The sequence below is a fragment of the Trichoderma breve genome, assembly GCF_028502605.1.
Source record: "Trichoderma breve strain T069 chromosome 7 map unlocalized scaffold00007, whole genome shotgun sequence".
In the NCBI taxonomy this organism is placed as follows: domain Eukaryota; kingdom Fungi; phylum Ascomycota; class Sordariomycetes; order Hypocreales; family Hypocreaceae; genus Trichoderma; species Trichoderma breve.
The window spans coordinates 702,419-723,651 of NW_026611593.1; the positions used below are offsets into that span (position 1 = coordinate 702,419).

General features: G+C 47.9%; 7 protein-coding genes across 7 annotated transcripts; 4 read left to right on the forward strand and 3 right to left on the reverse strand.

Annotated features, from left to right (window-relative positions):
* Positions 1 to 590: 590 nt before the first annotated feature.
* T069G_10409 (short chain dehydrogenase domain-containing protein) lies at positions 591 to 1,484 on the forward strand (the record flags this gene model as incomplete). The annotated part of the gene is made up of 1 exon (XM_056177619.1): positions 591 to 1,484. One exon carries the CDS (start codon positions 591 to 593, stop codon positions 1,482 to 1,484), a length of 894 nt encoding a protein of 297 aa, XP_056023909.1.
* Positions 1,485 to 1,745: 261 nt separating this feature from the next.
* Positions 1,746 to 3,128, reverse strand: T069G_10410 (eukaryotic aspartyl protease domain-containing protein; the record flags this gene model as incomplete). Its single annotated transcript, XM_056177620.1, has 4 exons — positions 1,746 to 2,407; positions 2,456 to 2,619; positions 2,662 to 2,824; positions 2,885 to 3,128. 4 exons carry the CDS (start codon positions 3,126 to 3,128, stop codon positions 1,746 to 1,748), a joined length of 1,233 nt encoding a protein of 410 aa, XP_056023910.1.
* A 2,402-nt stretch (positions 3,129 to 5,530) lies between these two features.
* Positions 5,531 to 6,743, forward strand: T069G_10411 (uncharacterized protein; the record flags this gene model as incomplete). The annotated part of the gene is made up of 2 exons (XM_056177621.1): positions 5,531 to 6,048; positions 6,110 to 6,743. 2 exons carry the CDS (start codon positions 5,531 to 5,533, stop codon positions 6,741 to 6,743), a joined length of 1,152 nt encoding a protein of 383 aa, XP_056023911.1.
* Positions 6,744 to 7,051: 308 nt separating this feature from the next.
* On the reverse strand, positions 7,052 to 10,094 carry T069G_10412 (uncharacterized protein; the record flags this gene model as incomplete). The annotated part of the gene is made up of 3 exons (XM_056177622.1): positions 7,052 to 7,850; positions 7,910 to 8,726; positions 8,786 to 10,094. The coding sequence occupies 3 exons, from the start codon at positions 10,092 to 10,094 to the stop codon at positions 7,052 to 7,054; spliced, it is 2,925 nt and encodes a 974-aa protein (XP_056023912.1).
* Positions 10,095 to 10,477: 383 nt separating this feature from the next.
* On the forward strand, positions 10,478 to 11,731 carry T069G_10413 (uncharacterized protein; the record flags this gene model as incomplete). The annotated part of the gene is made up of 1 exon (XM_056177623.1): positions 10,478 to 11,731. One exon carries the CDS (start codon positions 10,478 to 10,480, stop codon positions 11,729 to 11,731), a length of 1,254 nt encoding a protein of 417 aa, XP_056023913.1.
* A 4,251-nt stretch (positions 11,732 to 15,982) lies between these two features.
* On the forward strand, positions 15,983 to 17,650 carry T069G_10414 (clr5 domain-containing protein; the record flags this gene model as incomplete). Its single annotated transcript, XM_056177624.1, has 4 exons — positions 15,983 to 16,545; positions 16,609 to 16,814; positions 16,885 to 17,542; positions 17,605 to 17,650. The coding sequence occupies 4 exons, from the start codon at positions 15,983 to 15,985 to the stop codon at positions 17,648 to 17,650; spliced, it is 1,473 nt and encodes a 490-aa protein (XP_056023914.1).
* A 1,441-nt stretch (positions 17,651 to 19,091) lies between these two features.
* On the reverse strand, positions 19,092 to 20,191 carry T069G_10415 (zinc-binding dehydrogenase domain-containing protein; the record flags this gene model as incomplete). Its single annotated transcript, XM_056177625.1, has 2 exons — positions 19,092 to 20,023; positions 20,074 to 20,191. 2 exons carry the CDS (start codon positions 20,189 to 20,191, stop codon positions 19,092 to 19,094), a joined length of 1,050 nt encoding a protein of 349 aa, XP_056023915.1.
* Positions 20,192 to 21,233: the final 1,042 nt, after the last annotated feature.

A 21,233-nucleotide genomic window follows, 5' to 3' on the forward strand; every position in this document is an offset into this window, starting at 1 on the left:
GGAGATCGGATTTTGTTACTGGTAAATATGGAAAAGTGGACCCTCGGGATTCCCTCTACAGGCATTCATGAATGATTCAGCAATACAAAAGATAACCTTAAAACACTTTACAAGCCTTACTAAAGTATACTTGACAAGTGAAGCGTCAATGATCTCTGCTGAGCCGTCTTATCCCCGGGATGACGTTGATGTTAAAACTTGAGTCTGTTTTGTTTTCTGTGTGGCAACTCTTACTTCCGGTGCGCGAGCCGTACTAGTGACAGGGTTCGGGAATGCTGGCTACGATTGTGACTGTAAACCCGACAAGGTCTTATCCCGATCGGCCCCACTCGGGGATACCCTCACGTTTGGTCCATCTCAACGGAAGTCTTTCCTAGCATTCCGAAGCAGTAAGCAGGAGAATTACACTCATAGAAAAGTAAAATATAAAACATTCGCTGTCTCAACCCGTTGAAGTGATAAAGCAATTAGAATTGACTGAATCAAAAGACAGCCATCGTGGTTCAGCACTAGCAGCTAAACTTACATATTCACATACTGTACCATTTACAACTTTCACTCTTCATAGCAATCACATCCAGCGCCTCAACATGTCTCAAGTATATCTTATTACGGGAGCATCTACCGGCTTTGGCGCCCTGGCAGCTCGAGCCATTGCCAAAAGAGGCCATACCGTCTTCGCGGGCATGTACTCCCACAGCGGAAACACCAAAGAGTACGAAGATGCCATTTCAAAATACGCCAAAGAACACAAAGTGGACCTCCGCGCTGTTCCACTTGATCTTCTATCACAAGACTCCGTCAATGCAGCTGTGAATAGCGTCGTTGGATCGACCGGTAGGATCGACGCCGTGGTCCACAATGCCGGCCACATGAGCTGGGGTCCGACCGAGAGCTTTAGCGCAAAGCAGCTGCTTCAGCTCTACGATGTTAACGTGGTTGGCTGCCAGAGACTTAACCAGGCGGCACTACCGCATATGCGAAAGGCACGATCTGGACACCTGATTTGGATCTGCAGCAGCTCGACATATGGCGGAAAGTCTCCCATGATTGGGCCCTATTTCGCCGCCAAGGCCGCGCAGGATGCTCTGGCACAGTCTTATGCTCACGAAGTATCGCTTTGGGGGATTGAGTCTACTTTAGTATCACCAGGAGTATTCACAAAGGGTACCGACCATTTCAAGGACGCTGCAAACCCTGCGTATCCCGATATCGCGGCCGAGTACGAAGCTGGTCCTACCAAGGGCCTTAGCGAGCAGACGATGAGCGGCACGGCAAGCTTGCCACCGCCGGATGCTGACCCTTCCATGGTTGCGGATGCGCTGGCTGAGCTTTCAGACATTCCGAGGGGCAAGAAGCCGTTTAGAATGTTTGTCGACCCAGTTGGGGATGGTGGAGACGGCGCTGCGATGGTGGTCGACAACAACAAAGTCAACTTTTATCGCCGGATGGGAATAGAAAGGTTCTTGAAGGTTCAGTTGTGAGATTCCTTTTTGGAGTTATCTTATTAAATACCCGAATGTTGGGCTGTTTATGTATTTATAAGAGTAATTGTTACTCTTTCTATGTAATTCTATGAACCGAGAATGACATGTGTAGCCCCATTTAAGCCCCTGCTGTCATGGCGATGTATCCCTTTAGCCAAGCTATCTAATTATGTCCATTGCATATAAAACCACGCCCACTTCAACTGTGACATGATGTCAGATCGTAAGATTGGCCCATGGCCCCGTGGATGTTCCCAATCAGTATGGGATGCGAGGGGCAAATCGCATTTGCGAAGCGCCAACGTCATACACAGCCAGCACATTATGTAGCCATGTGGCGCCGAGAATAGATGGCCTACCAGCAGCTGTAGGTTGTACGCCCAGAGCACACATGTCATCAACTCTCACATTCTGGAGAATGAGATCTTTTGGCGACATGTAGAAAGTCTGGTCCGCGATCTCGATGCCAAACTCGGGTGCAGTGGTGTTGCAGGGCACAAGGAAATTGCCTAAAGCCTCGGGAGGAGAGACTGGTGCCTCAGGGAATTTCGCATATAGGACTTTAGTTACGGTTGGTGATAGCATTGTGAGGAATGTACCGCTGTCGACAACATTAAATATGCCAGCTCCAGGAATTTTTTCATCGTCTCCTTTGGAGTCGCCAACGACGTAGTTTTCCGCAACAATGGTGTAGAAAGTAAAGTTTGTCCTTCTACGAGCATCTCCGCTGTTCAAATTGTCGGCGATCAGGATAGGAGTGCTGGCAAAACTGGGCTTGATCGGTACTGGGGGCAGCCCTCCCAAAGCAAAAGTTCCACCGTTGTTGCGCTCCATGGCAATACCGAACAAAGGTGCCGTAAGATTCTTTCGGAAGACGTTGGCTAAAAAGCTGTTGTATGGAATTGTAGCATTGGCGACATCTGGGGCAAGGACAGTTTCATTGCCAGCGAATGCGCCAGGAAACGCACTCGTGAGCAAAGGATAGGACAAGCCGATCAAGCCGTCGACTTGTCCTTGAGCCCCAAAGTTGATGAGATTGGCAATGGAAATCTCCTGGTCGGGGATAGTAATGCCTGCTACAGAAACGGACTCGTACCCCAGGCTGCCGGCAACAATCTGACCACTACCATATCTGACGTCAAGATGTTGGTCGCGTATTTCACCTCCCGAATACGTGCCCTTGAAGGTGGTGGTGAAGTTGCAAACGCTGTTGCTTTGTATGGTCAGATTTGCTGAGACGCACTGGAAATTTTCGCCTGGTATCCAGAGATCACTTGAACCAGTATCGAAGATGAGCTTCAAAGTCTGGTTCCCAACTGTGACTTCGCCAGCTAGCTCTGTGTTTGAAAAGACTGAAGCGAGAGTGCCCTCTCCGAACTTTTGGAAGGTGGATGAACCGGATGTGTCGCTGCGTGAGAGGATCCCCGATGCTTCATGCGCAGATGATGATCGAGCTTTAACGCGAGTGAGTCGGATGGTGTTGGTTGTGACAGTATTTGGACTTGGATCCTGGAATGGAGCTGGGGACCTCATTTGAAGCAGTGACTCTGGCTGAGTTTTCTCTATGCTTCGCGGTAGTAGGGGGCTCGACGCGGCCAAATAGGCCTGCATGAGGACCGACCATGGGAGTACTGTCTTCATGGTGGTAATTGAGACGCTCTTTAAGATTGAAAAAAAAAAAAAAAAAAAAAAAAAAAGTTTGCCAACCTGCAAATGGTGGTGTATTTGTATTTATTCTGATTGAATGCGAATTTGATGATGAACTCCAAAGCTATGATGCTTGGTATAGGTTGTGTTTATATAGCAGGACCTATCTTCATCAATCGTCTTGAAACCCAGTTTGGGCTGAAAATAGTTCTATTTTAAGCATCCTAGGACTTGAATAGGGCTGTGGTTAGCACAGCCATAACTCAATACCCCAGTTCCTGTTGGTAGATCTGGAGCTAGTTCTTATGGGGATCATCGTGATCACCACATCAATTGTCTGGCGGCACGCTGTGATTGGGTCGGTGATTTGTCATGCTATAATCATGATAATACCGATGTATCAGAACTATTGCATTGGTAGCCCTATGCCCTAGCGAAATACGATACTTGGGCAATTCTATTATTCTCATCACCATAGTTGTTATATGTGTAGGAATATTTGATTGCGGTGTTTTTACTCAAACAGAGACTGTTCAGGAGTTAGATGCTCGACATCCTGTCCCTGCCGAATTAATTGGAGGAGTCAACGATAAAATCTCCTTGCTCGTATTATCACTACACTCATTGAGGCTCACATATCTGTATTTAGTGCCTCCACTGCCCCATCGATCGTCTCCTGATCTTGAAGGCGCAGACACGGTGTGGTGACCAGCAAGCGATTTAAGCGAGTCAAACATATACATAAAATTGGCCCAAATAAGCCATGAGCGACAGAGCACACTAAGAATAACAGACGGATGTAGAAAAGGATTGTCGGGCATGGTTCCTAATTTATGAGCAATGCCTGACACATTGCTCATTAGCAAAACCTTGACACTTGATTGACGGGATATCATGAGATACGGCTTGCGAGTTGGCTCAAGTTAATTTACCGACCAGTCAAGGGCTTAGGTTGTGGGCTGATCCGCACAAATTGGGTCAAGCAGAACTTATAAACTGACATAATTGTGGGTAAATCTTAGTTTGATGAATCACCCCATTTTCCGAGTTGGGGTATAAGATTATAGGATGGAATTGCCTCTGACGGCAAAGTGGAAACGCTGATTAAGATTAGGAATTAACTTAATAGTATCAGCCATGTTGAACAATACTCCCCATTAGTGCTCATATATAAATCGCAAAACCGTTGAAAACAGCTTCATTGCTGAATAACATGCATAGCCGCAAGCTGATTAAGTTACGTGGGCGAAGCCATCATCTGCATCTTTCACTCCTGTCTATTCCTTGACATGGGAAGCATCACGATGGAAGTCTTGCTCAAACTTGATACAATAAAGTTTCCATCTTTATTATATATCTTACATAGTTTGGGTAGTATCGAGTTTTGAAATATACTCCTTGTTTCAGAAAACGGGCTTGGCTTGGTATTTTCCCATCGAGCTTAGGGTAAGCTTCTGCCTTTATAAGCCTATTTTTCAATGTTAATTTCCCTTACCGACATTGTCTCTATGCTTACGAGCTTTTCTGATGGTGTCTGTTTTTGTATCCGTTGATGTCGCTCTTCAACAGCACCGGTGTGTTGTTCTTTCACGTTCTTTTCTTTTTTCCCCGAATCTCAGTTAGAGCGTCCACTTCATACGCAGTCTAACCTTCTCTATAGATATATTCTCCGCATTGACGCACAAAACGACCTTCTTTAACTTGTCATTTCTAGTTCCATGCCTCTAACTCCCCGCAAATTGAACTTGGTAGTATCAAAGACAAGGCCCCCCTGCTCTTTATCTGCGCGTTCTTTGGATCGCATATACCTACCCCCTACTACTCCATCCTCTGTGTCTCTATTTGGCCATAACGCGGGGTGCTCAGTCCCATGATGACCTGCCAGAAGCCGATTATGCGGGGAATGACTTCACATTGTTCTTCAAGATGGTCAAGATAAGTTATAGTGGCAGATGGAAGGGACCGGGATTCAACGGCTAAATGGGATGGGTGAATTTCATCCCCCATGCAGTGCGACTTCCCCGCAAACTCACCCCACGATCGTTCAACCTCCGGAGTACAGGTACCGGAAATCATTGCCGGTCCAGTCTAGACAAATAGGGTGCCCCTTATAATAACCAGAATTCTTTGTTTCTCAGATCTTGAGGTACATTGGACCGGGTAAAAAGCAAATGAAAGCAGAGCGTGAACGGCTAATCTAAACTCTCTGGTAAGTGATCCGACATCCAGGGATCGTAGTCTGGCAGATGTTACAGTATCATGCCATCAGAGCCGGTGAGTGTCATTGTAACATTAACTAAACTTTTTCTTTTCCTTTTGGCATATAAAAAGACGAGAGAATTCGCAATAATGGTCTTGCCAACTTCATTAATCAAGTCCAAGTTTACTCAATCATAATGTGTGGAAGACTTTTGTTCCTGATTCTTTCTCTTGGGGTTGGGGATTCCCTTGCAAACAAATCCAAGAAGCCTAGACCATGGAGTACTTTTGAGCAAAATGTGATATTCCAGCCAGATAGCAGCCACGGAGTCTCCTACCCACGACTCACAGAACTATCTGACGGTACAATTCTTGCAACCGCAGCATACTCTGGAGACAGTCCTCCACATTTCCCTATATTTGCCAGTGAAGATGGCGGTGCGACGTGGGAATGGCGAAGCAACTTGACAGACCAGGTCAATGGACTGGGCTTTGGGTCTCAGCCTGCCTTGGCTGAGCTCACCTTTAACCTTGGAGGCTTCAAAGCTGGTACTGTGCTCGCAAGCGGCAACAGTGCTGGAGCTAATGGTACAAACATTGACCTGTACGCAAGTACTGATAAAGGCGAGACATGGAAATTTATCAGCAATGTGGCTAGGGGAAGTGCTCCCAGTACTCAAAACGGAAATCCCTGCATTTGGGAGCCGTTTATTCTGTGAGTCTTGAAACTCTTGAGTGTATTGTCTTCTGAATCTTGGAACTAATGTCAACTGCAGCCCTACCAACAACACAGTCGGTGTGTTTTATTCTGATCAGCGAGATCCCCTACACGGGCAAAAGCTGTCTCACCAAGTTTCAACTGATCTGAAGAATTGGGGCGATGTTGTAAATGATGTCGCTTACCCGCTGTATACTGATCGCCCTGGAATGACTGTCATCGATTACATCCCGCCTCTTAAGAAATGGATCTTGGTCCATGAATTTCCAGGTGGAGACTCATGGTCTGGTGCCGGGTACCCCGTGTATTACAGGCTCTCAGAAAGTCCCTTTGACTTCCGATATGCCTATGGTTACCCTATCGTTGTCAACGGCGTACAACCTAGCAGCAGTCCATACGTCGTCTGGACACCAGAGGGTGGCATCAATGGCACTATCGTAGTCTCAGACGCCGACCATCAGAGCGTCTTTACCAACCGAGCCAACGGTCAGCCTGATCAATGGGAGGAACATAATTCTCCTCAGCCAAAGGCATACAGCCGTGCCCTCCACATCTTCAGCAAAGACAAGAGTCGACTCATGATCCTCGGTGCAGGTAACTTCCCTGGTGTTGATCCTCCAGGAACAAACCGACCACTCTATGCAAGCGTTGTGGAGATTCAGGACATTTTGCGGAACAAACCAGGAGAATGAGATTAGTCACAAACTAGATGGATGCTTTGAAGTTGGTAAGCATCTTTTGTCGGACTCGGAGACTTCATAGCTCTTTTTTAATGTTACAGATTGTTAGCCGTGTTCACAATTTTACCATGGCTGCGGGTGGCTTGATAAGCTTTCGATGCTGTTACGTCAAAATGGGAGTTAAAACTCGCTACACAACCTTAGAGCCTTAAGGTTTAACCTTAAAGCGACCTCCGAGTTTCCTCTCGTTTACTGTAGCCTCAAGGGTAGCCTTCGTATATAATGAAGACTTAATCCTTCCCATTCCAGCGCAGTGGTCTTCAGGTTTCAACGGGTTTGTTGCTGCTGCTACTGCTGTCAGCAGGAAGGGGTAACCAGCCAGGGCTCAGGAGTACCTCTTCATCGTCATCCTCGCCAAATAAGAACCCTGCAGATGGCTTTGATGGTAGCATTGTCTCTTGCGAGGACGATGGAGACAAGGGTGGGCTGCGTGGGTGCCTCGTATCTTTGCGGTCCTTAAGGGTTGCTGAGGGAAGTTTGGCAATGATCTTGTCCTCCATCGACATTGATTTGGCAGTTTGTTTCTTGACCCTGAGCCGATTCAGAATAACGCCATCATCCGAATCGCTGTTGTCACCGTAACGATCTGGGTATACCTCCATCTCGTCCTTATCATCGGCCCTGACATCAACAGCAATGCACTGTTCAACCTGCTCGTTAAAGCGAATCTGCCTCCGCTTAGCACTAGTGGATGTAATTCCAGAAGACTCTGTCGGAGACACCAGGCCGCTGCTATCAACACTCATCCTTTTTGAAGAAAAGGGGTATGCGAAGTCATCGATGGCTTCGCGCCTGTTGTTGCTGGGTCGCAGGATGCCTTGTGTTTCTTGAGCTTGGATGGTCGCCGCGGCCTGCTCTAAAAGTGAGGTAGTGATCAACGGCCTCTGAAGAGTGACCTGAGACATGCTCCTCTTCTTTAGGATTGGCTTCTTGTTGAGATTGACCGACAAGTCCGTCTTGGGCAATGAGACGCTTGATCGCTCTGCGCGGGTATCGTGAATGGGCTTGGTCTCTGATTGCAACGGACCGTACAACCAAGTAACATCGCTATCCTTGAACCTGTGATGTCTCAGTCATTTATCACTCTCAATACAAGGTAAAACAGATACACAACACACCAGTTAATGGTTTCGGCCGAAACGGTTCGTAGATTATTTTTCACCTTCAACCAGGCTCTCCAAGAAGCGTTTTCCAATCGGGCGCTATTGGGAAAGTCAGCGCGCCGAGTTGCAATGTATCTCCAGGAAGACCTGATATCTTCCTCCTTCCAGTCATGGGACAAGTAGTCAACGTGGCGCGAAGGCCTGATCGAAACGGCGGTATCATCTTCGGCGTGCTCAGTGACTGAGGGGGTTCCGGGTCTGGAGGTGTTGTTGGAGCCTCCATCAGAGCTCTCGTGCTCAGGAGGCCATTCTGTGTGAGAATCATCCTCATCGGGGCTCCGGGGAGGCTCGAGGTTATAATCTGCGTGGATTTTGGGATGGGTAAATGGCTTCTCCTGAGCAAAAGCGGGAAACAAATTGTGGTCTTCTAGAGAAGTTATGAGAGTTTGAGCGCCGTCGTGCATGGGGGTAATTGAGAAATTAGTAGCTGGGGTAGAGACACATGAGGTAATGGAGAGATTGGTAGTCGGGGTAGAGATGCAAGAAGTGATGGATGAGCTAGGCATCACATAATGGTCTGCAATGCTGGGTGTCATCGTGGCTGTCGGTTCGCCGTCTATGTCAAACATACGCCCAAGTTTGGCACTTGCCATATCGACTGTCGTAGCAAGATCAACAAATTGACATCTCAGGGTATTTGCGATGTTGCGGAATGCTTCAGCTAATGGAATAACGTAGCCTCCGCCAAATGCGTCGGCAGCAACGACGTAGCCGTACACCTCAAGGGTTGTCTCGTTGACCACCCATGATCCTGAATCTCCATCAAGAATTTCTGCTCACATTTTAGGTGATCGACTCCAAAAAGTAGAATAAACGGAGAGGGTTACATACGCTTATTGCCGTCAAGGTTTAAGATGAGTGTGTCGACAAACCCTCTTCCAGGGCCAAGAAGGAGTCTCGAAGGCAAAGCCGATAGAGATCCCCATTTCAGCCCTTCTGATCCGCTCACAAGGACGACTGGCTGTCTCTTGCCATAACCACTGGACGGCAAGACGGGCATCACGAGTTCATGATCCTGGAAGTTAAAGACTCCACCCTCCTGAGTCTCATCGTGTGACATCTTCCTCGGTCGAATGAGGTTCGGCTTGTAGCTGATCATATCGATAAGAGCCCAGTCATAGTAAGCCTCGGGCTCATCATACTTCGTATCGGTCGCTGCCGATCGATATCGCGGTGAGTCCTTCGAAATGGAACCTATCTTGCTCAACTCGTCGGCCGCCCATGACGAACTGACATCTGGCAGAGCCAACGGGAGTTCGTCCATCGTACACAGTGGTTCGGCTTCATCGTCCAGCTCCTCTTCAGCTGAATCATAAGACTCGTCCTCGCTATCAGAATCCGAAAGCTCGAAGACCCAGTCGTCGGAGCACCTGGACTGGTCGCTCTCCGTGCCGGTTGTCAGTTCATCCTCCAGGTCATCCAGAAGGATATGGCCGACGGTCAGCCCATATAACTTGATCTCTCCATTCGACCAAGAAACCTTTATGACACCGCCGAAGGTGCATCTTTTGTCGACACCGGAAGCCTGTCGGATAACTATGGGCGCTCCGCAATATGTCTCGCTTGTATAGCCCTCGCTCTCGTCAACGATCGGAATGAGGACATCAATGTCTCCTTCTGCCTGTTTCGTCTCCGGCTCTCGACCAACGACAAAGACTTCGAACGATGGTTGACCGTCTTCGGGCAAGCGCAAAGCTCTGACGGATTTCTTGTCGAAGAACTTTCTGACCTTCTTGGACTGCTGCTCCGGACACAACACGACAATGCACGGCTTCGCATCGTCTTCGGAGCGGCCCAAGACCATCAATCTTATGGAAATCGGACACTGTTTCTTGCGAATCGTGCTGCGAATATACTCCAGCAGCGGCTTCTCAAGCAGCGAATGCACGTGGCGGAAGCGGGAGATCGTGGCATTGTCGACACTCTTGTCGAACTCTGCGAAGCCGGCGATGGGTGTGGGGGCAGACGGAACGGATTGGCTCTTGCTGTTGACACTGGCGTTGGCGCTGAGGCACGCAATTCGTGTAGACTCATCTACAGATGGCTTGTCGTTGGGCGACGGGAATTGGGTGCTGCTGTATCCTGAATCTTGTCGATCGTCGGTCATCGATGGTCGGACGGATGTGGGGGTGGTATTCATTGTTACACCCGCGGTGGTATTACCGACTCAACATGGCAGGGAGAAGAGAGCTGTTGTAAAATAAAAATCCGCGTGTAACTTGAAGCATTAAGAGAAGGTCTCATGGGCGAGAGGAGAAATAACAATGGAACGTTTTCCTTCGCGTCGTGCAGGCTTAGCAGCGGGCTCCGAAGCCTTTCGAAATGTTTGATTGGGCTCTAATAACTCCTAAGCCACAATCCTGTCAATTGAGCCCGTAGGGAAGCCTTACATTCACCTTATGACAACATTGGCCAGTTCGGCTCTCCCAGCCCCCAAATAATACATGTAAATACGTTGACCTGCCCATATCGAGGGCTTTTTCGTTTTGAGGATAAACTGCTTGTCACATCCAGTCTCCGAGTATGATCGGCTCTCTGGCATGTCCTTACCCGCTCAAGAGCATCACTGACGCCGAGCTACAGAAGCTCGCCCAAGCACTCTGGAACTGGAACATTTGCGAGGCGTGTCAGAATGTCGAGACCTGTACAAACTCGGGATGCTCATGGAGGCGCTCAGCTCGGTTAGAGCGCTTCTTTGACTTTTACAAATATGTCACGTCGTCCTATGTCCCAGATTTGCTGCCTGCCAGCACCCCGGCGTTACGCAACCATGAAGACGTTTTCGATATCATCAGGTTACTCCAGGCTCATCCCGATACGAAGCGCTTAGAGTTGACGCATGAATACTTCTCTAAGCGGGATAAACCACCTCCGCCCAGTGATCAGCATTGGGCATTCAACCTTGCCGTACAAGTCATGTCCATGGTCAAATGTTCAGCCGAAAATCAACCCTCCAGTCTGCTAGAACTCGGCACCCAGGCAACCCAGTGGCATTTTGATGAGTCGCTGGCTGAATTCCTATCAAGAGCGTTTCCGCAAAAGGATACAGGCAATCTCCATATTCACGATGACTCGGGCGAGATTAGAGATATAAAATCGACCTTAACAGCCAGACGTCTGAAGAAGGTTGCAGGGCTGAGGTTTCAAGGGACTGATGACCTGCGAAATCATCTGAGGATGGACGTCAAAAGGGGAGTTGTGGAGATTTACCATTACACAAGCGTTTTAAGAGAGCATTTGGCGGCGCCGCAGAAGTTGCACGATTCTTTAGTCTTTGAGGACTCCATCTCGGTATATGATACGGGTTTTGACGAAGCCTGTAACCCTCAAAAGACAGGTACTAATTGCCTCAATCTCAGAGGAAATATTCCTAGACAGATCGCCCTCGAAGCTCTGGACTCAATACAAAAGATCCTCTTTCCCTTTGACTCAGATTCAGAGCAGATTCTTTATGACCTGGTATCCAAAGAATCCTTCGACCCCGATTGTCTGCGATATGATTCGGCCGTGTATCGAAGGGAAGGTGAAGAAGCTGCATCTTACAACTACTTCGGCGGGCGACTCGTGGACCTATTCAAGGAGCTGGAGGATCCTAGCCCCCGCGGCATCCTGGAGAAATGGCTTCAGCGCAAAAGCGGCGCTAGGTATATGATGATGGCGACGCTCGTTGGCGTTATTATAGCGATTATTCTGGGTGTTCTCGGCTTGGCTGTTGGGGTATTCCAGGCTTGGGTGTCGTACGAAGCTTGGAAACATCCTGTGAGTTCTGGGAACTAATCCGGTCTCCAAAGCGGTTAAGAGTTTTCACATGCTCTACCCCGGTCGTCTTAATAGATGCAAAAATACAGGTTCATGTATTCCGTATACTGGCGCCATAAGAACGAAGGTTTGATGGGTTGTAGGGAATGAGCTGGCCGTACCAGAGACTGCCGCGCTCGAGATTGACAGTCTTGCAGTGGTTTGGAAATATATCGGCTTCGTCTAAGAGGGCAATGTGCTTCAATCGATCTGATAACACAAAATCGGACAAGTCGTTCCCTTGCTGAAGGGAGCTCTATTTTCTGGGGAAGGTTCCTTTTGCCAATTGTAGGTATGCTGTCAATGGTTTTCTCTGCAAGTGCTTTCCTACTATGAGCTTGTCATGTAGAATAAACATCATGCCTCTACCGTGTTGTTGAAAACCGCCCCATGTTACTGTGAATCTGCACCAAGAATTGGGCTAGCTTAGGTCTTTTTCGGTGATATAAGGCGAGTCATCGAAAGATGTGGCGTCAAACGTGACCGTAAATAACAAGATGCCCCCTCAAGTAACTCCGCTTGTTGTCTTCCAATGAGTGTCTAACAACCTCGCATTGTATGTAAGATATTTGTCTCTTGTAGTGAGGATATTCGTTTCGTTCGTTTTGAATGCCCTTCTGAGCTAAGATTCGTGCGGATGCCTCTGCCGATGATGCTTTGTAAATTCAGCGCTACCAAATATGACTTGGCTATAGATAGAGATTGCAGAGCTTCTTGCCTCGACCCATGGGTCCCTTATACAGGCTTCTTCGGTAGGATATTTTAACATAATTACAACCGGGGAGTTAGTTGAGCGATGCTCATGGTGATAGCGAGCCATATAAAATTGCTGATAATACAGGTGTGTATCTCCTCGACGGGGATCCGTAGGAGCAAGTATCCGATGGAGATGCTTGACAAAACCATTGTCACTCCATACCAAATGTAGCAAAAACACCAGTATTGGACGATATGTTAACCTCCTCAAGCGGCAAGTTCATAAATTTGGACCCAATCTCCATGCTCTTGACCAGGCCTCGCTCCTGTGTGACCTCTCTTGCAACTCCGACTGTAGCCGTGCAGATATCTTTCCATGGTCCAAGTTGCTGTAGATCTTGACGCATAACAATTCCGAATTCTTCTATTATAGCCATGGCTTCGTTAGCTTCCGCTATTGTTATTGGGCTCGCCATGACCATAGATTCTTTGGCGTGAGAATAAATCAACCTTACGTACCACATTATCACAGGAGAGCGCCAAAACAGATATTCAATTTCCGGAAGGGGAATATGTTGCATTAATACCGATTCATCCGGGTGTGTACGGAAGGCAGCGCGGAGTCTTTCGTTCGGTGAATCCTTCGCGTCAGAGGAGGGTTGCACTCTGTTGAGATCATACATGTAGGTACATGTACTAGAAAGAGCAATATCGGAATATATCGGGATGCTCTCTGGACACTCTGTATCGCGGGATTCGCTGCAACTAACACTCCGTGTTCTCATCAGTTCATCCGTCAATATTCGGTATGCTGTTTCGTTTGTGGCTTGGTCTCGGTCAACGGTTCTGGTAAAATACAGGATGCATGTGCGGGTACGAGCAGCTGTGACACTGGCGGTATGAATGGCTAAAATCTTGCCAGCAATTCGATCACATTACTATCATACAAATGCCCAAGCTACTACCAAATAGAGAAGAGACGAAAGCGAGAATATCTAAGGAATAGCGACTAGTGACCCGATGATTCAAGAGGCCCGTCGCGTTGCTGATAATGGATCCATCAAAGGCGGGACGAGCCGTCTAATAGCGGCGCCGTTGAGGCTATGGCCGGTTCCGAAGCCGGGGCTCTACCCGATGCTAAAGTGTTGTACGGTTCGTCTTTCGGTGATTCTGACAGCCACTTTTCTAGAGCAAAAGGGCGTTCAGCGAGACTTGGCCGATTGTCGACATTCCCTTTTGAGCTTTGTTGGGGACTGCTTCGCCCATTACTTCCTGCGCCCGGAATCGATCCAGCCTGTCCCTGTGTACTTGCCGCCTCGAGAGAGCTGCTGCGGCGAGGCTTGATGACACATGGTTAGCTCTATGCTAAATCAGCGGGTATCTAGCGGATCCAGGCTAGATCCAAGTACCATTGATAGTAGACGCAACCCAACGGGTAACAGCAGTCCGATCTCTTGGACACACAGATGCCGAGTTTCGGATAAGGTACAGAGTATACTACTTACTGAAGTGCTCATGGTTGGTTTTACGGTGTGTGAGGGTAGATATCTTTGAACTTGGGTGTGGTAAGCTGAAAGGCAAGTATATGCAGTCAAGAGTAAAGGTCAGACAGACAAACTGCTCGCCTCGATGGCATTCCGTCTAATGGAAGAGATCATTGCCAGCTTTTATCATCCGCGCACGCTCTACATCCATCCTGGCAGCATCATGAAAGGCCTTTGGAGAACTTCAACCAAAACTTTTGCGTGACTGCATCTGTAAATTCCTCAGACTTCGAACCCATCTGTAGATCTTTTGTCATGGTGGCCTTTCGCCCCAGCTTCCCGAAGATCTAGCCTTACCTAAAAGCACTTAGCCACTCTACCCCTGGCGGTGCTTCTATTGGACCTTGTCAAGATTCTTTGCTTGGTCAGGTATGGGTCCAATTCGTCTTGTTCTGGATAGCCCTCCTCCAGCCACTCGTTTCACAATCTGCACCACTGCACCACGTCGACGCTGCAATCCAATGAAGACGCGTCGTTCATTTGGTGAGCAATTAGAGAACGACATGGGCACTGCAGAAGTGGCTGTGGGCATAGCGGGAGGCAGACACTGTAGCGATCTGGGATTGGAGGCTCGGACTTGACATACCATTAAGAGCGTGCATCACAGCAACACCAGTTTGGGAGGGGGGCGATAGGTGGAGACAGAGAGAGAGCGATGAGTACATGTATGTACATGTACAGATGAAGGGTTGTGTCCCAGCTCCTGTTTTCATGATTTCCACTTCTTTCCTACTTCTGGCGGCACCGCACGTGGTACCAGTACCACTTATGTCTCTCCGAGGGCGGTAGGCCAGTGGGGGGGTTTGTACGGGCTGTGCTGTCTTGATCAACTCAACTGGGGGGTCAACTGGGCTGTCTTGGCCAACTGCGTAGTACTTCTTTCAACTCCTCAGGTTAGATACTAAAGTACTTTGTATGATAGACAGAGACTTCCAGTACTTATGTCCACACATATTTTACAAAAGAGCCGAGGGAAACACCTACCTGTACAGGGACCAACGTCAGCGCCCTAAATCTGCCATCCCGCACCCCAAAGATCTCCTGCAGGTGCTTTATTACGGTGACACCTTTACTAAGGTAGAAGCCTGAATGGCTTTACAACATTGCATTGGATTCGTTGTTACTAAGCCACACTGCCTCAACAGAGAGATACCCAACGGGACCTTTTCAAACAAAACAGTTGAACCCAAAAGTGCTGATCGGCTTCCTCACCTTTTTGTAAAAAAGAAGATGAAAAGATTTATGGATTTTGAGCTTCAAGTTGATTTCTTTTAACCCTTTTGTTGTCACCTCATTACGAAGCTCTTGTCTTTTATTTTAGAGTTGGAGTCAGTACTTTTTGGTTATTCTCTTCGTTGGCATCAAATGCCATACATTTGCCAAATGCCCATAAGATCCACGGATCTCAAGCCGACAGCGGCCCTTCGAATGACGTCCCCCTTGTTCACAAGCCAGGCAATCCCATCTCTCTCTTCCCCCATCCCACTTCGGCACCTTGGCCAAGCGGAAAAGTACGAGTACGGCAGCATATTCATGACATACCAACCAATGGCTAAGCTTGTTGTTTCCATATGCCCGTACTCCGTGCTTAAGCGAGAAATCGAAGAGACCCACAGAGGATATTGAAGTCTTGAGATAGTTGGTTGAAGGGCTGTGCAGGGGCAGGGGGGGCTTTTCGCTTTCTCCACTGTCCAGCGATTGACTTGGCGTCGTACCCACTGATCAAAGATCCATATTCCAGTTCCTTTGTCCGTTTGCTGGCCCCAGCGCCCAGCGTGGTCGTCGGACTCGTCAATTTCCGCCAACGGTCAGACTATGTCGCTGTGGTTGACGAGCTCGCCCGGCCTGCTCCTCAAGTCACCGCCTGCGTATAGTCTCGCTGCCACGCAGGCTCATCATAAAACCTCCATCCCCCGACTTAGAATGCGTCAGCACTTCCAAACCTTCTCGTCATTCATCACCCGCCCTCGATAATTCTCCCCACTACGCCATGGCTGGGCAGTATCCAGGCCATAACCATCACAACTTCTGGAATGAGTTGTATGACAATGACCTCAATGCTCTCGCGTCGGAGACCAGCGGCGACACCGGCCTAGTCACGACGCAATCGATTACCAGAGACGATATCATGATGTCTTTGTGGCAACACTCTACATCTGGCCATGTGAATGAGATTTTGATGAGTGAGCTTTTGACCCCCGGCAACGGGGCGCCACCTCCCCGCCCGGCTCACCCAGCTGAGATGGCGGGATCTCTCAATGAAGTCGGTAGTCAATTCGACAACCAGCCCACCGGAGATGCCGCCTATGCCTCCGCCGAAGCTCTTTCTACGGCCGTTGATGGAGCCCAGGATGCGCCGCCCCATGTTCAAACCAACACACCTGCAGCCGCCGCCGAGCAGCCTCCCAACCAACGCAGGCCCCGTGCGCGGCCGCCGGATCCTCAAGTTTGGGAGCATCACAGGGATGCCATCTATTCTTTCTATATGGAGCAGAACTTTACTTTAGCAGCAACCATGCAGCTGATGAAAGATCATCACCAGTTTCACGCAACGTAAGTGTCAGACAGCTATTATTAGCATTCAATAGAGAATACAGTAGTCTAACCGACTTCCAGAGAGAAGATGTATAAAGACAAGTTCAAACAATGGAAGTGGTCCAAGAATCTACCAAAAGCCATAGCTGCGCGTATGCTCAACATCGCCAAACAAAGGCGACCAAAACGTACCATTTTTAGGTGGAATAACCGAATATGGCCCATCGAGCGGATCAAGAAGCTATTGAGCAGACATTCCGCTGAAGAAGACTCGTCCCTACAGGACGGTAAGTCGGCCGCCCCATACCCCAGGCTGAAATAAACCCAGGCATTGCGCAATCTGACACCATATAAAAGACTCCTCCATACCTGACGATTTCACCTACGGGACACCGCCATCTTCTGGCATTACCGACACCGAGAGCGTCCTCGAGAACTCACGTGGCACTGATGGTGATCTCGAGATGGCTGATGCAGCCACTGCCGATACCACCGAGGACTTGTGCAAGTTCCTTGCCGAAGGCCGTTGTCGCACAAATTCTACACCAGAAGAGCTCTACTCCCGCGCCCAAGAAGCCCTGAAAGCGGCCGAGGCAGGTACCTGTAATCACGAAGAGGCAGAATCAGCCTTAAGAGATGCGTTTTCCTACTTCAGACACCACTGCTCGTCAACCCAGGGCAAGACGCTGGAGATTGGCTATTTGATGGCCCATTTCTATGTCAAAATAGGGCGTGTCAATGATGCCCATTGCATCCTTGACTGGATGACCAAAGAGCTCTGTGGAGATACCAAGTCTTGCCACGACAGGACTGTAACTCATATGCTCAGCACCATAACCATCCTTCGCCGAACACAAAGGGATGAAGAGGCAAATTTACTTACAATCCTGCTCTTGAAACATCACCAAACTCCAAAGGCGGAGCATTTCCTCCTGCAAAACCCTTCTGAGCCTTATGTCGGGTCGAATGAGATGATTGAGAATCTGCTAGCATCGAGCGAACCCGAGAAGCTAGCGTCCATGCCAAGGATTTTAGAACGTCTTTCAACTGATTCCAACAACCATGTGTTACTCCAAGATCTACTCTCTCGGTATATACAGAAGTGCGACCAATCGACGCTTGAGAAACAAGCTATCCACTCTAGATGCATTTTTGCGGCAGTATTAGCTAAGAATGCTTCATTTGGGGGGGCTATAAACATTCTCAAGGAGGCGGAGCGGCTCTTGGATCCGTTCTTGAGGGGGAATACTAAGTCTTATTGCCTCTTAGAGCCCTCAACACTCGAATTGGCTCGGCGTCTTGCTTTTACATTCGGCGATGCAAACGATTTAGATGCATGCTTGAGAGTACTAAGCACCGCATTAGATCATATGGCTTTTGACGAACTCATTGATATGGGCACTGGGTACGGCCACACGGTGTGCGATTTCCTCATGTCGACGGCATCTGAACTCCATGCAAGAGGTTTCTGCGAGCTAGGTCGTGCTTGGATGGACCAAGCTCTCTCCAAATGTCATGACATGTTTGGGGATGATCATAAATGTACGAAGTGGGTAAAAGGAGTGATGGAAGCTTGCACCATGGATATTTTCGTGAATGATTTCTCTGGGACAATGGATGTTTTATACTGGGAATAGCGGGGTCTTGTTAGAAGCGAAGTCATTTCATCATACGGACCTGCATACATATATGCAAGATGAAATTTTTGGAGTTTTGTCGGAAAGACGGTTTTTAGATCGGGATGCCGGGTATCAAAGGTTGCTCGTTTCAGGGTAAACATTGGGAATGTAATGAGGAGACGGGTAAGACGACTTCATGTCGGTATCATGGAAGCAACAGCATTTATTGGATTGGCCTACAAGATTGATTAAAGCAAGCGGCGGCGTATTTGATGGATAGTCATGTTTTGTTTAGCACTTTTACACATCCTAATTTGCTCTCTTGATACTTGTTTGCTTTTGACTTGGGTACGATGCTCACTTACAGGTTTGTAATGGATAATGACAAAATGAAGCGCATTCTGTAAGAAGGAATGAAATGATGCCAGTTATGCGTCCAGTTATACACTTTGTCCAAGATAAAACAGGCAATCTGTGTGTCATTACGTGCTAAAGCGATATTGAGATGTTAACCTTTATCATTGTGACACATGCAAAGCCACGAATCTGCTTTCCGGTCTCGAATAAATAATTCAAGCTGGATTATATTCATCATATAGACTTTGAAAACATGCTAGCTAAAGCTGAGGCCGTTGGTAGTTGAACGTACGCCTTCTGCAGCTCAAGCTCAATATACCCTGCAACATCTCCCGAGTAAACATTTATCTGTTGGTCAAACACTCCCTCGTTTCGATTCTCGGAAATCCACAAGTGGCACATTTCTTCGTAGCCTAGAACTATTCCACGGCCAGTCAAGCAGATAATAAGTTCGTTCACCAGAAGGAAAGTGAAGTCTTTCGGCGATAAATTGAATGCTCTGAACCGCAAGCTTCACTAGCACATACCTATTGTGGCGGTGGGAACGAAGCGATGTATTCTTCTCATCATCTATGTTTGGCTTCCTATCTAGATATCACTGACGTGTACATTCGGTCGTGTTGGATTCTTTCCAGCCCCATACTCGTCAATAATGTCGTTGATCTTATCGGCATCCAATCCCTTAACAATCTGAAAGGGAGTCGGCTTGAAAACTCCCTTCTCAACAAGGTCAGGGAAAGACTTCCAAAAGATTGTCGAGAGCTCTTTTCTATCATCTTCATGTGGACGGCAGAGGAAGCGTCGCAAGTCGTATCCTGCCTGTTTGTTGAGTTTGCTGTCATCAACTTCGCCAGCTGTTAAAGGAACCAGGATTCCCTTCTTGCTATTTGACAAAAGGTTGGCACCTAGTGTCAGGTCTTTCGCCTGAACTGCGGTGCACACGTGTAGAAGGTCATCTCCAACAATACTTCGTACTTTTGCTTCAATGTCGCTGTCGCTCAGTGTTCTGTCGATGACATGGGTGGCTCCGAGTTCAACAAGAAGATCGGATTTAGCCTTGCCCGCGATCGCGATAATGGTACCAAATCCAGCCCACTTGGCAATTTGAATGGCAAATTTTCCGCAGTTGGAACCACCTCCAACAATAGCTAGGGGTGTGTTCTTGTAATCGAATGACTGTCCTTCTGGCGTCAAAGGAGAAGGGATAGCGTGAGTAGATGGATGGAATAGAGCAATGTACATGGTAAGTACATTCAGCGGTAATGTCGCGGCCTCGTCCTGTGTGATTGAGGAGGGAACCCGACCCATGAAACTGACATCCATGATTGCGTACTCTTGGGTGCCCATGTAATCTCCCTTGAATGGATCGCCATTACCAAACACCACATCGCCAACTTTGAACTTGTCGACATCTTTGCCAAGAGCATGTACAACGCCAACGAGATCAATTCCAAATGGAGAGGGCACATTGTCGCCAATGAAGTACCCCAAATCACGAACATACTGATCGTGAGGATTTACTATTTTGGTCAGTCATGCTAGCAAAGCTCTGGAGCATCATCATACGAACATCCTGCAATGTTGACCTTCACCAAGACTTCATTGGGTCCAGGAGTCGGTACTGGTCTGGTGTGCAAGGCAAGTCGCTGACCACGCCCTGTAATCACTACTGCTTTTTGATCCGCCATGGCTGTAGTTGTAGGATTGCGCGTTTCGTGCTAACTGATAAGGTAGAGTTTTGTGCTAGAATGACAATTTGGATATTCTAGACTTTAGTTGGGTTTTAAGAGATATTTATACTGCCACCTCTATAGCTAAGCGGTTGTCAGTTCCGTATTTAGATCACATTTTATTGGTGTGTTCATTAATCATGAACTGGGACCTGGAATCATTTTTGATTCCATGCCCGTTTTATCAAGCCATCAATGTCATTATTGAAAGAGGAGTTACTCGCATATGAGCGCGTCATGTTGCTGAATGGTCATTTAATAATCAGGAGAGTATTCAGATTAATATACAATCCCCAATCTCATATCATTTGCAGCACATTTCCGCTAAGATCCCAGTCTCAGGTAACCTAACTTAGTCTTAGTACGCTATTTGCCAAGCGCATGATTTCAAAGCAACTCTTCTTGTCAAGCAATGCCCTTCTTATACTCTGTGATACGGTCTCGAATGCGTCGACGATTTACTAAGCATACGCTGTAAGCAATCGATCGGCTGGCACAAACCCCCGCGCTGGGTCCGGAGAATAAACCACCCGGGCAATGATTTGTAGGGCCATTAATCCGCAACTCCGCGTAATGCTCCTACTCCGCACCAGATGAAGAGCTAAATGGGTGTCCAGCCTCCAATTTTCTGACTCTTTTGGCCCAAATCTGGTCTGACACAGATCGCTCTAGAGCAACTTAATTGTCTACAGTAACGCTCATATCTCCTTAAATACCAGCTTAATCCTCTATGTGAGATCTCTTGATTTCTTCAATTTCTTCGGCATTCTCGTATTCTATCCCACTCAAACTTGCAGGCTGTAACTAAGCATTACTAAATGTAACAGTCACAAGCTAGGTGTAGTGACAAGACTGGCTAGGCACCTTGGTGAGACAAAATGACTTCTGCTCAAGGCAACCTCGAGAGCATGATACTATATGAGTCGAAGCAGCATCAATTGAATCGCCGTTTGCTTCCATTATGCATTGACGGACATGAATACCACGGCGACAATCATAA